This window comes from Pecten maximus, chromosome 1 (genome assembly GCF_902652985.1).
Source record: "Pecten maximus chromosome 1, xPecMax1.1, whole genome shotgun sequence".
Classification (NCBI taxonomy): Eukaryota; Metazoa; Mollusca; class Bivalvia; order Pectinida; family Pectinidae; genus Pecten; species Pecten maximus.
Genome location: NC_047015.1, coordinates 18,334,030 through 18,350,945, shown reverse-complemented (window position 1 = coordinate 18,350,945; position 16,916 = coordinate 18,334,030). Strand labels below are relative to the sequence as shown.

Here is a 16,916-nt window from a genome sequence, read left to right as displayed (position 1 = left end):
AACATCGATGAATGGTCTCCTTGCTATAGATACAATCACAGAGACGAGGTTGTCCTTATAAAGCGAATTCCTACTTACTGAAACGTGAGTTCACTTATCTATCGAAAACTCTTAATCACAAAATTCGAGTAACCATTGCCACGTTTTTCGTTTCAAACTATACCTGAGTATTCCAATTTATATATTTAGGCTTTTACTATCCGTTGAATGAATGTTTTGTTTTTGATCATTTTTACTTAGCCTTTTTCAGGGACCAATAACCTTTTTTTTGTTGATAGGCAGAAATTTAAATAACTTTAATTGCTGGGAATCAAATAGGGAGTTGAATATAACATTGGCTACAATTATTACATTACCTTCTTACGGAGACTTTCCTTGTCGTCGTAGCCTACCCACTGGTTACCATCTACGAGGTAAGGTACTTCCTCTCCTTGTATCATATTTTTCTGTGACTTAGCAATCATTTTACATATCTGAAGGAAATAAACATTTACTTTGTGGTGGATAATTAAACATACATGCTAGTATGGGGTAAATATAGTAAGCTCCACTAACATACAGCTAAATAACGCTATATTTATCTTATTTAGGTGAACAAGTCAACAGTTTAGAAAAAGACCGAAAAGATTAACAAAAATATGTTGGCAAAGTGACAAATTCCTAAGTATGATAGATTTTAAGATACTTCCCCAGTTAGGACATTGAAAATATGACTTGAAGCATTTTATCTTCTTCAGACGAAGTCGAAGAGGGTATAAATATTCCATTCGCACATATGTGAACTTTTATGTACTTTTGCATGTTAACCTTGTGTCAGCGCTAGCGACTTACATATTCAGCGGTATTCAATCAAACTTCATACATGACTTTAATTCGAACGATTTGGCATAAGGGGCTATTAATTGCAGGTTAATTCAGCAAGTATACACGAGGGGATTTATACCGCTTGCTTATACTACAAAGATCCCTACCCATATTATTTGCATAACGCTGGAATATTTTACCTCGTAGTATGCAAGGAAGCCACTCTCTCTGGTATACCTCCCAGCAGTGCCTCCTGCTCGGATGGGAGCGTTCAGACCTGTGTTACTAGTGCTACTCAATGTGAAGGAGCGACCGTATAAGGGCATTCCGATGTTAAGCATACTTTTCGGTGTTCCTCTTTTCACATATTCATGAGCAGCCCATTCCTAATAACGAAGAATTGCTTCAATTATCCCAACATCCAGTTTGTATTCGCAACAACATAGAGTATATTACTGTCGAATAAAACAAAAGAAATATGTTCATTACATCAGGCGTCAAATGTTTATATTTATTTTTAAGGACACCATGTAGGATTTATTTACGAATGCTGATTGATATATTTTGAGACTCATATTGAAGAATTTGAATTTTGCCGGACATATTGTATTATTTTTCAAAATAATCCCCTTCAGTATCTATACACTTTTGCCAGCGGTGTTTAAGGACCTCAATGTCACTTTTATATAACTATTCTTTTTGGCTGTTCAGAAAATCTGATGGAGCAAGATCAGGTGAATAAGACGAATGTTCAATCAATTTGAAGCCTCAATCGTGAATGGTAGCCAAGGAAATGACTGACCTGTTAATAGGAGCATTGTCCTGATGGAATAACACACTTTTAGTGAGCTTACCGTAGCGCCTTAGTTTAATGTTTCCCCGTAACTGCCTCAGAAGTGAAGCATAGTATGTGCCATTGAATGTTTGTCCCTTTTGGAGAAAATCTATCAGCAGAATACCATCTGCATCCCAGAAAACCGAGGCCATAACCTTCCCCAGCTGATTGAACAGTTTTTGCCTTCTTTGTCGGGGAAGGGGTTCCATTGTTTCGATTGTTGTTTGGCCTCAAGGGTAAAATAATGGACCCATGTTTCACACATAGTGACAAATCTCTGAAGAAAGATTGCAGAATCTTCGCAAAAAGGGTTATGATAAGCACTCGACAACGTGTGCCTTGTGTGCTTCTGATCAACTGCCAGAAGTCTTGGTACCCATCAGGCCGAAAGCTTTCTCATTGCAAGATCCTCGATAATAACGGAATGTATGCTTTCCTGCGGAATGCCAACTCTACTCCTTAATGTTCCTACCATATCATTATGGATATCCTTATGTGGTAAACCTTTTCATGGAAATATTGGATCACTGCTTTTTCACCGATTTTGTTCATTTCGCAAAAGCCGCTTGTCTTGTTTACTTAAGAGTGCTACCTCGTCGATATAAACTAACCAAATGTGACCAGCCCTTGGGTACACGGCCCTATATAGTCATAGAATAGTAGGAGTTAAAAAGAACATCCTTGAGTACCCCCTTCAATATGAGGCGCAAAACATATCAATTATCTCTCGTATTTTTATTTTTTATTTCTTTCATCCACCGATTAATGTAACATACCACATTAAGGGTGGCGTCCTCTCCCGTATCCATTGGGCCTGCCTTAAGTGGACTGTTGTGACCGGTGTGGTTCTCAAACGAACCATGGAGGTCGTAAGTCATCAGGTTGATCATATCCAGATACCTATAAAATAGTGGAATAAACACAAATAATTAACATCTTGATAAATAAGATACAGTATTAATAATTGTTCTAAAACTGTACCATACAGGTGTTATGTCCTAGACAGTGATGCTTTTGCGCCAAAAGATATTAACCAAGAATGGAAGTCGAACAAATTTGGAATTGAATTTGAATTGTATTGATTGCTTCACATACTATCTACAGCAAATATTTTAATGTGTATTGTGTGCGAGATGGATATGTGTATCATACATGTGTGTACGGGTTTTTTGAGGCTGCATAGTGTTCGTGTTTGGCTCCTTGTGAAATTCATGTTGACATTTTAGTGATCCCTTATTGAAGCATACTGCCTAAGACATACAGTTGGACAACTCAAACGGTCAGATTGTAAATGTTTAAATGTTAAATGCTATACTTTCATCAATTCCATAGCGCTTGCCATATAACGATCTCAAAGAATTAAAACCAACGACGAAAATGCACCGCACCCAAAGAAAAGTCACAAATACGAGTTCGTATTACGGTTCAATGTACGTCTTAAATTTATCACAAACGTAAAAGCATATACACATTAGCCGTTATATTAATGCATTGATCGCATAATGCTTTAAGCATTCAACGGCATTGGATTTATATTCATTCCAAAATGCCAATTTTTAGGAAATACATAAAAAAGCTGGAGGGTTTTTTGGTAAAGAAAATAAAGTCAGGGCTTACTTCACGAGCTGGGGAAGATCGTATGCAGTTTCAATTTTTGATTTTCCTGCTCCTGTAGCTGCTGAGAGAATCAAACGGGGTTTTCCACTAGTTTGTGCGTCTGTATCGAATATTTCACGTGTTGTCTGTACAAAAAGATACAATAACATATATATATAGCTAAGAAACACAAATGACGAAGGAAGACAACTTTTTGACTCGTGCCCTGACCGGGCCTCGAACTCAATCGCCTAGCCAGAAATACCCGCAGCCTATACCGCTGCGCTACATCGGCGTTCTTAAAAAAAAGATACCGATACCCAGACGTGATCATTTTGGAAGTCGTCTATAAGATGATATAGAATACCTGGATCGCAATGTATTGACATACATGGATACGAATTGTACATATATTATATATATTTCTCTCGGTACAACTACGACAGGAAATTCAAATCTTTATCTTCGGATCACCAACACAGAGTGTATATGATACATTGTGCTAATAAATATATCTATATATATATTAGAAAATGAAGGAAAAACAATCAAAAATCAAAATCTCAAATTTAAGAAATCGAAAAATCAAACCATCACTTCGGAAATATAAATACTTTTTCCCCAACCATAACGGTAGAGGAACATTTCTCCCACCATGGTAGAAATCGACATCATGAGAGTCGATGCTAGAGCTTCTGATTAAACATTTATATTGACATTGCATCAATAAGTATTGCATGAAATTAGTAATATGATGGTTTAATGCAGGATGGCCTGACCTTAACGAGAGATACAAAGTTTTGTTTGTCTTCAGGAGGGCTCCCTCTATTAGCCGGATATTCCCAGTCGAAATCAAGGCCGTCAAAGTCATGTGTTCGGAGGAATTTGACTGCATCAGTGGCAAAGTCCCTGCGAGTTTGATCGGATGCTGCTATCCTTGTGAAAGGTGCGGATCCCATGTTCCAGCCTCCTACCGCTAGCAAAGTCTTTACGCTTGGGTTCTGTTGCTTCATCGCATTAAATCGCTCGTACCTGAAAATATCATAGATGTGAGCTGCTTATTTCGATATTTTAACCTTGATAGGATACAATTATATGCTCTTTCTTCGATTCTACTTACATGCCTTTGGACCATGGTGTGCTTTCGTCGTTCCATTCGAATGCCTTCAAGTGATTTCCGTTGAGCTTTGCAAATGCATAAATGACGTGAGTACACAGACTGGAGTTGATATTCTCTGGGTAGAACTTAGCTGGGTTTGTCCTGTACTGTGACCAGTTAGAATGGTAACACACGCGGCGGTAGGCATTGGTAGCCACTGAAATACAAACCAAACCAAAGCGACTTGTATTAAAAACATACCTTATTAGCAATTTAGAAACATTTAAAATGGTAGAGCCTTAATGAATGAAACCTCATCATCAATATGCTTCGTTTTATTCGGCTCTTCACAGAAACTAAGGCACCAAATTGTTTATTCATATGATTATTGGTGCATAGAATGCGAATTAAAGATAGAATTTGATTGGGAATTGCAAGAGACCGACAGTTTAATAACATTCATTATTATCAGTAATGGAATTTGAAAGAAAGTATTTATAAGGTATGTTATTCACCGCCATTTACTAACCTGCTAATGCAACCACAAAACACAGGAGTCGAAACATCTGCAAAGATGGGATAAAGATGCATTATCATTTTGCCATGTATGTGACTATTTCAAAACCTCTCTTAGCACATTTCACAACGAAATGAATTCTAGACGGTCGTACCATGAAATATATTCAATAAAGTACAAGACCAAAGTTTAAGTCCCGTTATGTGATATAGCAAATGGTTATCAAAATGACGAAACCGTTATACAGAAATTCTGATAAAAATGACAAAGCATGAGAATCCAGCACATGTTTTTAGATTGAAATGTTAAGGACAAGAAAATCAAAGCGTTATCCATTCCCAAAATATCGGGCGCGTGGCATTTGATGTCGTGGCCAGGTACAGAACCCAAAGCTTTTTTCAATCAATGCTGATCTTAAAGCCAAAGGTGTGTCAATATATATCATAAAAAACGAAAAGCTTTTGAAAAAATGCATGCCAAATATAGTTCGCTTCTATGAATCGCGGAAGCAATATATCCATACGTTCACTTAATCTCTAGCATCTTACCAGGAAGACAAAAATAGTCAATGAAATTTCATATTAATTGGTTCTTCGTGTATATTACTATGTAATGGGGTTTCATGTTTTCGAGTGGATAAAGACCGTGCTGTCTAACTACTTTCACTATTTTTTCTGTACAATAAAAATTGTAAATGGTCAAGGTAAAAGGTTCGCAGAGAATCGGCAATTTCAAGGCGTACTCAAGTGGATATTCGGTACATTTCCCGCAGAGGCTGGCTAGTGTTAATACATGACGATATAGAGCCCCGTTTGATAAACCGCCAACGAAATGTTACTTTATCAAAAAGAAAACAATAAACCCTATTGTTTTCTATTATATTGTTTTATGGCCCATCAACAAAACTTATACTTTTACTGTAGCGACGAGGAGTGAAAATATAAGATTTTGCAGTAAAAATGTGAGCTTTTTAGTGAAAATATAATTTTCTCGTTTTTGATCAATCAGAGCGAACCTTTGTATTCACCTCATTAAAACTTGCCGATTTTACCAGTCGAAGCGAAGAGAGATGGATTGGTCATTTTGCTGTATTTCTGAAATATTCATACTAGTTTTGACAAAATACTCACTTGACGTTAGGTTTTCATGCACAGATTCTCCGATATCAGCAGAAAACGTTTAAATTCCAAGTTTTCAAGTTTTATTTAAAACTTTAGGCCAGAAATTGCGCTGATCAGTCCTTTCAAAACGGCACCGTCAAGTTGACGTGAAGTAACGTCACAAAGAGATGAATTCATGACTTATGTTACTGATTCCTGCATTTTTTGACACTATGAAGTTGATGATTTTTGCATACATACATATATCGAGGAACCTGTCACTGTTCATACAATATATGCATATCACCGTTCCACCTTCGTATCTGGGTTTGAACTATACATTATACTTAGACTATCTATTTATATTAATAATGTGTTACACTGTGTAAAACCCACCTACTTAAACACCATTTATTCGATTTTGCATCATTTAAAATATTATGACACTTAGACCTTCGAAGTTTCCAACAATTGAATCAAGATTCTTGATTCTTTTGGGAAAACACACCAAGAAAACATGTTTACAAATCCTACAAAAAGAAATTTGTTGAAAAATGGGGGGGGGGGGGGGGGGGGGGTGGTGGATAAAAAGGGCAATAACTTTTGCAAAAACAGTTAAGTTGGAATTCTTTTCAGAGACACACAACTTCAAAACGTGATCATAAGACATCCAAGTTTCAAAGAGAATCGACAAAAACTGCAAGAGGAGATTGCCGAACAAAAGGAGGACTACGATGGACGGATAGACACCCGGTTACCATATTTCTCCAAGAATCAAAAAAGAAAAAGAAAAAAAAGAGTAAAAAGTCAGTATTAAGCAATTTGCAAGATGTTCAAGATCGTTCCAGGCGTTTTAACATTATTCATGTTCGATTCCTAAATATATATATATATATATATATATCAACCAAGATAGCTATCACACAATTTGTTTCAGCAAGAACAGAAGCGGAGAAAGAATACACCTTCAAGGACAAATACTAGTATGAAGAGAAAAGAAAAAAACTGAGTCGCCTCTAACGAGTTTGTAACGGGGGCAACAGCTTTTTTTTTATAAAAATCAAAAAAAAAATGTTTAGAGTATTATTGCTTTATCAATTATTTTCCCCTTCAGCACCTACATTTACAAAAAAATTAAAATACTATCAAATACGTCTTAAAACATACCTGTATGTTATTGGTGAAAACATACCTGTATGTTGTTGGAGAAAAAGTACCTGTATGCTACTGGTGAAAACATACATGTATGCTATTGGAGAAAACATATCTGTATGCTATTGGAGAAAACATACCTGTATGCTATTTGAGAAAACATACCTGTATGCTACTGGAGAAAACATACCTGTATGCTATTGGAGAAAATATACCTGTGCGCTAATTGTGAAAACATAACTGTATTCTATTGTAAAAAACAAACCTGTATGCTATTGGAGAAAACATTTCTGTATGCTATTAGAGAAAATATACATGTATGCTATTGGAGTAAGCAAAGGTAGTGGTAGACATCTGTATTTAAATCATATTATCAGTGTTAAGTTAGTTTTTATATTGCTAACACCTCGTCACCATCTAATACCGTCCGTCTTTTTTGGAGAGGAAAAAGGAAATGTTGTTATGGAATATGATATTGTACTGAGTTCAACATTCAAATGTATTTATGGAAGACACATTTTTCTGAGCTTTGATGGAAAAAAAACAACGGAGGTTTTCTTCAGAATGTCTTTCAATAACCGAGATATCTTAATGAACAGTGGCGGAAACCGTTACATGTTTAATGCCCTGACAACGTGCACTTGCGTTGTCCTTGGATCGGTGCTATCTCGATATAAATGTCAAAGGTCAAATAAGTACACATTTCATATCAATAACCGTTAAAGGTATCTTTATACAAACTGTTGTATACCTGTCTACCTTTATGATAGTTTCTTTTCCATGTAAAACTGTAACCTTCATTTTCGGGTTTAAAGGCCAATTGGGTGTAATAATAACTAATGCCTAATAAACTAGAAGGTGAGACATGTGCCTTTTTTATCTAAAAAAATCTAGATCTTGCCGGATTTTGTAAAATTGAAAACAGTCACCTACCATAAAAAATATATGCTAACACAAGCATACAACATAATATCAATGTTCTTTCCGTGCTTTTCATGCCTATATACTTAATTTACTTAAACACTACTGACCCTTTGAACTTGAACTTGCCCATATATTCCCCACGCATTACGTCTATCTGTCACATGGCCTTTACGGTCAAGGTCAGATAGATATCCGATATGTTTATGATTGCAGTATTTAAATGGAACAATATGTGGAGTCATACGGCAGTGCTTTCACCGAGTTTATGTTGCAAAAGGTGGTACCCCTGGACTCTTACCTGTGTAAGACCTACTTATGAAGAAGTTAAGGTCTGTCTCTAATACCACAGGAAATCAGTGACATATGTTCACTCTCAACACAGAGAAAAGGACGGCCAATATCAACTTCGTTGCGACCATTCCACAAGAAAAGATTACAATGTCGTTATATTTGTTCATAACACAATGAAATAAACTCGCAACATATATTTAATTTACTTAATTTTGTCTTTTCATCCTGTAAACCTTTCCGGAAAAGTGAATCCCGGCCACGACTCAGAAAAGTGATTCTTTATCAAATTCAATTTGCATTCGATATTTTTTAGCAATAAGCGTTTTTGTTCAAATGTTATGAATTGAAAATTATCTGTAAACTATACGCGGATATCTTTGTCCAAAATCCTACCTTGCCTACAGGACGTAAGAACCTAAATCGAGGCGAATACATTTGGGTTCTTATCTTTAATCTTCTTTCTCCACAATTTTTTTCTGCTTTCTGTCTCTTTTGACTGATATGATAGTTATGCTGAGACTTATGAGATCAAAATCGTACTATTGTTCCATTGTTTATTGTTCCACTAGAAAGTCATATCTAAAAATATAAGACACTGTACATCACCTTGATATGAGACTCGAAACCACACCTTATGCGAGTCTCTACGTTGAGGCAGTGCACAACCTCTGTACAATAAACTTTCATCAAACTCTGTCTATTCCCTTGTATTTGAAATGTATGCTAGCACAATCACATTCTTTGGAACAATGGGCAATCTTTTGTGGCTTTAAAATTACCGATATTTGACCTTTCTCGTCATGACACAATTAAATCTGACACTGACTGTAATATCTTCATCCTTCATCCCTCATTCTACCGTCAAAATACAGTGGCTTTCAATCATTCTACATTGATTGGTATAAGGAAGATAATAAGAAAGCGACAGTCATGGTTACGATTAATCGCCTTAGAACACCGGCTTTTAAATGGTGTTTAAATATTCTCAGCAGTAACCCACGCGCTTTCTACTTTATCCTTGAACACATGAAAACTAACGATGTACAAAGAGCAATTAACGTTGAATGTTGACCTTGCCCGTCACATGATGGGCCATACATGAAAAACATAGTCCCTCTTATTGAAGCGTGAGGACCAGGCTCTGAACCATTCACCGTTAACATTTTGATATGATTGCATTGATCTACAACAATCGGTTTCTATAAAATCATAGCACACGCACACATGTACGCATTACATGCATGCATCATGCACACAGGGGAGGGCACCATCCTTAAATGACCTTAACTTTTGATGAATGCTAAACAATAAAAGCATACTACATTTACTTCAATATACGTCAATGTAGGAGAAAAGCATACTACATTTACTTGAATATACGTCACCGTATGAGAAACGCATAACGACTTCAATATTCGTCACTATATGAAAAAAACATAACGACTTCAATATTCGTCGATATACGAGAAAAGCATAACGACTTCAATATTTGTCACCGTATGAGAAAAGCATACCTCACTGCGGAGAAAACAATCACATGCATGTACAGTAGTTCAATATACGTTATATTTTCAGTACAGTAGTTCAACGCTAATTACCTCTTCAAAATAGTTACTGTTCGCCTCGTTATTTCCTGATGTATTTAAGAATGTGCCCTTGACATTGCCTCAGTCCAAATCTCAAATCGATTGATGCACATGAGAAAAGCTATTTTTCCTGGCCGAGACATACCAGAGGTTTACAAATGTTTTTACTTTTCCTTCTAGGACATTCAAAAATAAAACTTAGTCTAACCATACACGAACATAAAATCAATTACCTATCAATCAATACGTCATTGTATACACCGTAAAATCCTCCAGGTCCTTTCCTTAAGATGTTGTTTTAGTATTTTTTTTGTAGTATACTTAATGATTGAGTATTTACAATGACATTCTATCAAAACAGAGGCTTCATCATGTCCTCGTTGTTTGACATATGGGACCAATCCTACTTACATCTATGGTCTCCACATCCACTTTTTCCCGTGAAAAGGTGACACACACGATTTGTTCCCTCCCTGGAACAGAGTATGATGTCTTATCTTCGAACGCCTTAAATATAGCTGTCGGTGCTATCAAATGTTGACCTGGTTTTTATGGAGTCACTGGGTCTTTCTTTGCCCCAATAATTACTTCAATTGCTCCACTTTACAGCTAGAAGTATACCTTCGAGTTTGATGTAACCATTTATCTGTTGTTGGCTGTATATTCCCATTGAAATAGCAATATTATCATTTCCAACAACGGATTTTAAACTTCATTTTACCGATCGTAAACATTTGTACCTAAATTTTCAATATCACAGTGACAATAACAATGGAGGCAATATGTAGACAACAAACTAAACTTTATTAAAGCAACTATCAGTGAATGAGTGTCTTTGCTACAAAGACAATCGCCATAATCAGGTTTGTGTTTTGGTGTTTAACGCCCTTCCGACAGCAAGGGTCATAGGCGACATATATAGAACATATTTATCCAGTTGAAGATTGTTCTCACTTCTTTCTAAACTGTCCTCTTTATAACATTGAAAGGCAACCCTTTTCAACTCTCTAGCAGCTCTGAGTGATCATATGCTGCAGAATACACAATTATTTTTATTTGGTTCTTTTGATGTGGATATAATTTTAAACAAATCCGTTCTTGGCTTGGTTCAGAGACTCATTGTCGATACCAGACGATTTTCTTGACTCAATACTTGAAATTGTAAATTTACCATAACTGTTTTTTCTTCACTTTTATGAATATAGCACAGGCTATTGATTGTGAATGGACTGTTTTTTGTCTGTTGTTATTTTTTTAAGTGATTAAAAAGTATGATCAGTCAATATCATCATTCAATTTCCCGCTTGAATTTAGTAATATACATGTACTGGAATCTCTTTGCAGTTATTAGTTATAGCATTCATATTTATTTTCGTTATGTACATTATGTTGTATATATATATCATAAGGAGAGGGCTTTTATAGGCTTGTCCTGTTGCCCAATTCCCTTTGTCTGTACCATCTTGACAATGAAATATTCTTCAATCAAAAAAATATATAGAACAAAATAGACCACAGAAAGACAAAGTCGTGAGGAAAGGAAGGAAGGATTTGAGATCCCAAGTGTTGCAATGGGAACAAAAGATTTATTTAGGTGTACCAATGTCCCCTGAAAGAAAGACGAGGACGAAATTCCCAATTCTTCAGGAGGATAACTTTAAGTCGTCTGTTGCTATGGCCGTTTAAGGATGGCTTCTTCTGTGTTGCGAGATACATTCGTGTTGTGTATGTGTGTTGGGAGAGTTAAATATATTAGTCCCTCCTTTTGATGCCGATTTTATAGTTCTACATACTGCTGAAGACACCAAGTAGGTCCCAAGTTACACTCGGTCACATTAAACAGCCTCAAGATATGAGTAACTTCATCCAAAATATCATTTTAAGTAACAACTTATTTTAACATATTTCCTCTGTTTCGATTGATAAATTCTTGCCCACCATTTATTGGCCCTAATGATGTGTTAAGTGTCAATATTCTATTTAGAATATAATGCTGTCCTCTTAACAGCTATGGCTGTTTAAGGGCGGTATCCCCTGTAGGACAGCTGGCAACTAAGCTGTTAGTTAAGTGTGATGTTTCAATTTCCCAATTGCTAATTTTGTGATGATTACATATCCAAATTAATTCGATTTTCGAAATAAACAACATAAGGATTCGAGATATGTAGTTGATGCCTTGGGAAGACCTTGGAAAAGTCAAAATTATGATCTCATTTGGAAATAAGGTAGGCCCATTCAACGGTAACAAACAATAAATTTACGTGACAAGTTATTGAAAAAGAAAGTTATCAAAGATCAGATATATATTCATGGCTCAGATCAAAACAGTAAACTAAATGAAAATCTTTACAACCGCACTAACAAAACATGTATGACAGGTAGGGATTGGATAGCTCAAACTCACACGTAGTTGGAAAAGTCCGCTTGTACACTCTATGACGCTACTTACAATAGTGTAAAGTCATCATTTATATTGACTTGCTGAGTGTTGACCCAACACACCAAGTGAAAACAACAGACATTTGATGAAGAAAACACTATCAATATCAAAACATTGTTTCATGTGCTGGTTTTTCACATAATATAACAGTTAGATATCAACACGCCAGAAAAAAAGTCCCCTGTTTAATTTCAGTATACTGGATTTTCTTTGCAATGTTTTTTAAATGTAATAACTTATATTAACACGAATTATTATTTTTTTTTTTTTTTTTTTTTTTTTGCACTCAGAACTGAGAATATATATTTGTTTTCGACTTTCAGCTTGCACAAATTATATTTTTCCATTAAACATGTTTTTCTCTGTTTTACACTCATTTAAATGGACACACATTTGCATATAACAAAAAAAACTCATCTTACACACTTTATAATACATGTACAACTCGCTTTTACAAGGACAACAAATTGATATACATCATTTAGACGGAGACAAGAACACGAAACCAAACCACCATACCGAAAACATTCTATTCATACTTATAATGACAAAACCCGACTCTCTGGCTTCAAACATTGCACACATGCAGACAAAAACAAAAACAAAACAAAACTTGTACAAACATATTTTGAGCAATCTTCGATATATGTATAAACAATACAAATGAAAGAAGGATAACACAAATAGTTGAAACAGACTATAGACATAATGTAAAAAATGTAAACATTGTAGACCCAATGCCGAGCACACTGACTGATATTCTCTATATAGTACACATTCTTACAATCATACTGACAACTTGGAATAAACCAATTTCGAACTTTTTTTTTTAGTCATATCATAATAAATTGTTTTAAGTTCTGCATTAGCTGATGTCTTCATTCTCTTTTTGTTCTCATCATTGTGCTTGATATTTTTATTCTTTTTTTTTATTCGTATTAATCAATTCATTATGTTTTATATCATACAACAATTTCCATATTTGATACATGAACATGTCTGATATTTCATTTACTTCACTAAAATACTGTTTTACACAAAATTGTGTAACAATGACATTTTTTGGTAATACTTAAGATAAAGCTTCCTACTCAATTCGTATTTAAAAAGTTTAACTATATCCACATATTTAGTTCTTGTTTCACTGAGGTGATACCATTTGTATATAACAAACCCTATAAGTGATAAAAGGCTGTTGATATCGTTATAGGCTGTATAAACAATTTTGTACCCAATAACTATATACCTTAAATTCCTTAGATCGATAGTATAACCAAGTCTAATTAGCGATTGATTAACGTGATGCCAAAGTGGGTCAATACCACAACATTCAATAAAATAATGATTATAATCATCCTTCGTTTTACAAATTTCACAATTTTCATGTAACTTAATTTTCCATCTCTTTAGTAAAACACCATTTGGAATAATATTATGGAGTAACTTCCAACGAAATATTTTCTCTTCATTTTCTATTGTTAAAAAAAAATATAAAACGAAACAGATTTTTAAAAGTGTAATTATATGTTTCATTGATATTGAAGCATTCTATCCATTTATCAAAGTTATGGGAAGAATACGCTTTTGTATCTCGTAATATCGCATACAAATCATGATTACTTATTTTAACTAATGGCATATTGCCATTTTTATTTCTTTTGTACAGACAAAACCAACCGATCTGTACAACTGACTTTGATTTTTCTTTTCGTAGTGCATCTAACCAAATTCGCGGCATAGCACGCTTTATAGCCGATATTTCAGCGATCCAATTTCTTTTACATCTTAATTTCTGATAAATAAGCTTATCATCTATTTCGCCATTATCACCAATAATGTCATTTATGTATATCAAATCGGAGTCAATCCAATTCATGTAGTACAGAGCTTTACCTTTAAATGTGACATATTTATTTCCCCAAATCACTTGTTGTTTTATCTCCCTATAATTTTTCTTCACTCTGTTGTCTATCTGCATACTATACCAAGCGCTTAGTAAGTCTATATAAAAATGTGTTATTTCATGTTTCTTCGGCAACAGTTTTACGGAACCTGTATTCATTTTAAAAATTAAATTTCTTTTTCCAAACTGTTCGAAATAAAAACGTGGAATTATTTTCCATGTAGCTTCATTTTCATCTATTAGACGTTTTATCCATGAAATACGTAACACGTTGACATGACATTCAATATCTCTTATATTTAATCCGCCTTTTTCAAAATCGCCGATCATTATTTTTCGTTTTACCCTATCGGGTTTTCCATCCCATATAAAATTGAATATCATCCTTTCTAAAATTGTAATTGTATCCTTATCTATTCCAATTGTACCAGCCAAAAAAGTTATCTTTGGTATGACTAAACTTTGAATGATTATTGATTTCCCAATGAGTGTTAGTTTTCTTTTCTTCCAATTTTTAAGTAAAAGTTCAATACTAGTTATCTTCTCTTTCCAACGAAGATTGGAACAAACTTTACTATTTTTACCAAAATATACCCCAAGGGATTTTACTAACTTTACCCATTTTATCCCAGCGTAGTTTTCGTCTTTATCTTTATTACTTCCGACAAAGATTCCTTCTGTTTTTTCCTTATTTAATTTCAATCCAGACACTGATCCGAACTCTTCGACCAAGTTCAATGCCTTTTTAACATCATGGTACCTCATGAACAGCGTCGTATCGTCAGCTAGCTGAGATACCTTTATGTTTCTATTATTTATTTTAACACCATTTATGTCTTATATTATTATTATTATATTTGATATTATTTGACCATGACGCGATGAATAGGTTTCACAATTCTTTTCCTGACTGATTTGATTAAGAATGTGATAAAAATTATTAAGCATGGGTCTGTTTACTCTCTTTTCAAAGAGGCTAAATTTATTGAATAAATAAAACATGATTATCATCAGTAACCATACAGGAATGCAAACTTAAATAAAAGAATGAAACTGTCTTCCTATTTCCTGTCCTTTTGTATTCATATACTTCTTGCTGTACACCTTTGTTTCAGTCCCTCGACAGCCTTGCACAGCACTCATGAATAGCATTGATTCACAATAACTGTCGTCAGTTAAAAGTTACCAATAGCTGCCCGCAGAGGCCATTTTACCTTTGAACTTGGTTTGGAGATACGAGTTATTGAGGCGTGGCAGTTAGGGTAACCGTTATTGCAGTAGTTTGAATAATAATAGCATTACAAATGTTCACTCAAAAATGAAATTCGTCATGGGGCAAGTTTATGTTATATGGATCTTGTAAATCGTTGCAAAATATTAGTACACTTTTGTCCCAACTTGGTTCTTATCTGATTCTGACAATACCACATACCTCGAACGATGTTGTCGCATGATACCCATACTATATTTAGGATGTTGTGTTTTCATATACGTTTGTTTACAAATATTCGACGACGCGTGGAAAAGTAGTTTCGTTGAACTTCTGGTAATGAATGCCAGCGCGTGCTGTCTGTCATACATGAGGGTACGACCAAAAAATCATGAAAAGGCATATATGACAAATATGACAAATCTGTGTATGATTAGGTAATAACATGTCTACATCCTAGCTTTAAATGCACCTGCGTTCTGAGTGTAACATTAGTGTAGACAGGTCAGTCCAGGTGTAACATAAGTGTAGACACAAGTCAGTCCGGGTGTAACATTAGTGAAGTCACAAGTCAGTCCTGGTGTAACATTAGTGTAGACACAAGTCGTTCCTGTGTAACATTAGTGAAGTCACAAGTCAGTCCTGGTGTAATATTAGTGTAGACAAGTCAGTCCTGGTGTAACATTAGTGTAGACACAAGTCAGTCCTGGTGTAACATTAGTGTAGACACAAGTCAGTCCTGGTGTAACATTAGTGTAGACACAAGCCAGTCCTGGTGTAACATTAGTGTAGACACAAGCCAGTCCTGGTGTAACATAGGTTTAGACAAGTCAGTCCTGGTGTAACAATAGTGTAGACACAGGTCAGTCCTGGTGTAACATTAGTGTAGACCGGTCAGTCGTGGTGTAACAATAGTATAGACACAGGTCAGTCCTGGTGTAACATTAGTGTAGACCGGTCAGTCGTGGTTTAACATTAGTGTAGACACAAGTCAGTCCTGTGTAACATTAGTGTAAACACAAGTCAGTCCTTGTGAAACATTAGTGTAGACACAAATCAGTTCTGTTGTAACATTTGTTTAGACAAGTCAGTTCAGGTGTTAAAGTAGTGAAGACACAAATCCTTCGTCCGTGGACCGTTCATCCGAAAATATTTTTTTTTTCGCATTTTCTTGGAAAGTCCTTGAAGAACCTCTTAGATATGATATGTGGATCCCCTCTTGTCTCTTGTTGTGTATGTTGATTTTTTAGATTTTTGACATGTGAAGTTCGTTATCCCTATCTCTCAAAGTTCCTCATTTGCAGGCTTTCTAATATAGGTCCTTATCTATGCCTTCTCAATTTTAAGACTAATGAGAGAAACAATGGCCAATATACAGCTATCTCCAATTTTAACTGTAGAAATGCTACTGCTATTTCTCTTAAATGTCCTACACAGAATTCCCTTATTTTCAAAGGAT

General features: G+C 35.1%; 1 protein-coding gene across 1 annotated transcript in view; it reads right to left on the bottom strand.

Annotated features, from left to right (window-relative positions):
- LOC117326882 overlaps positions 1-10,382 on the bottom strand; it is a 43,814-nt gene extending 33,432 nt beyond the window's left edge. Inside the window, 8 exon segments of the mRNA XM_033883681.1 lie at positions 357-473; positions 1,005-1,190; positions 2,416-2,539; positions 3,257-3,381; positions 4,015-4,267; positions 4,356-4,551; positions 4,864-4,900; positions 10,316-10,382. Coding sequence (XP_033739572.1) covers positions 357-473; positions 1,005-1,190; positions 2,416-2,539; positions 3,257-3,381; positions 4,015-4,267; positions 4,356-4,551; positions 4,864-4,900 — 1,038 coding nt within the window. The 5' untranslated portion in view covers positions 10,316-10,382.
- Between the last annotated feature and the right edge of the window lie 6,534 nt (positions 10,383-16,916).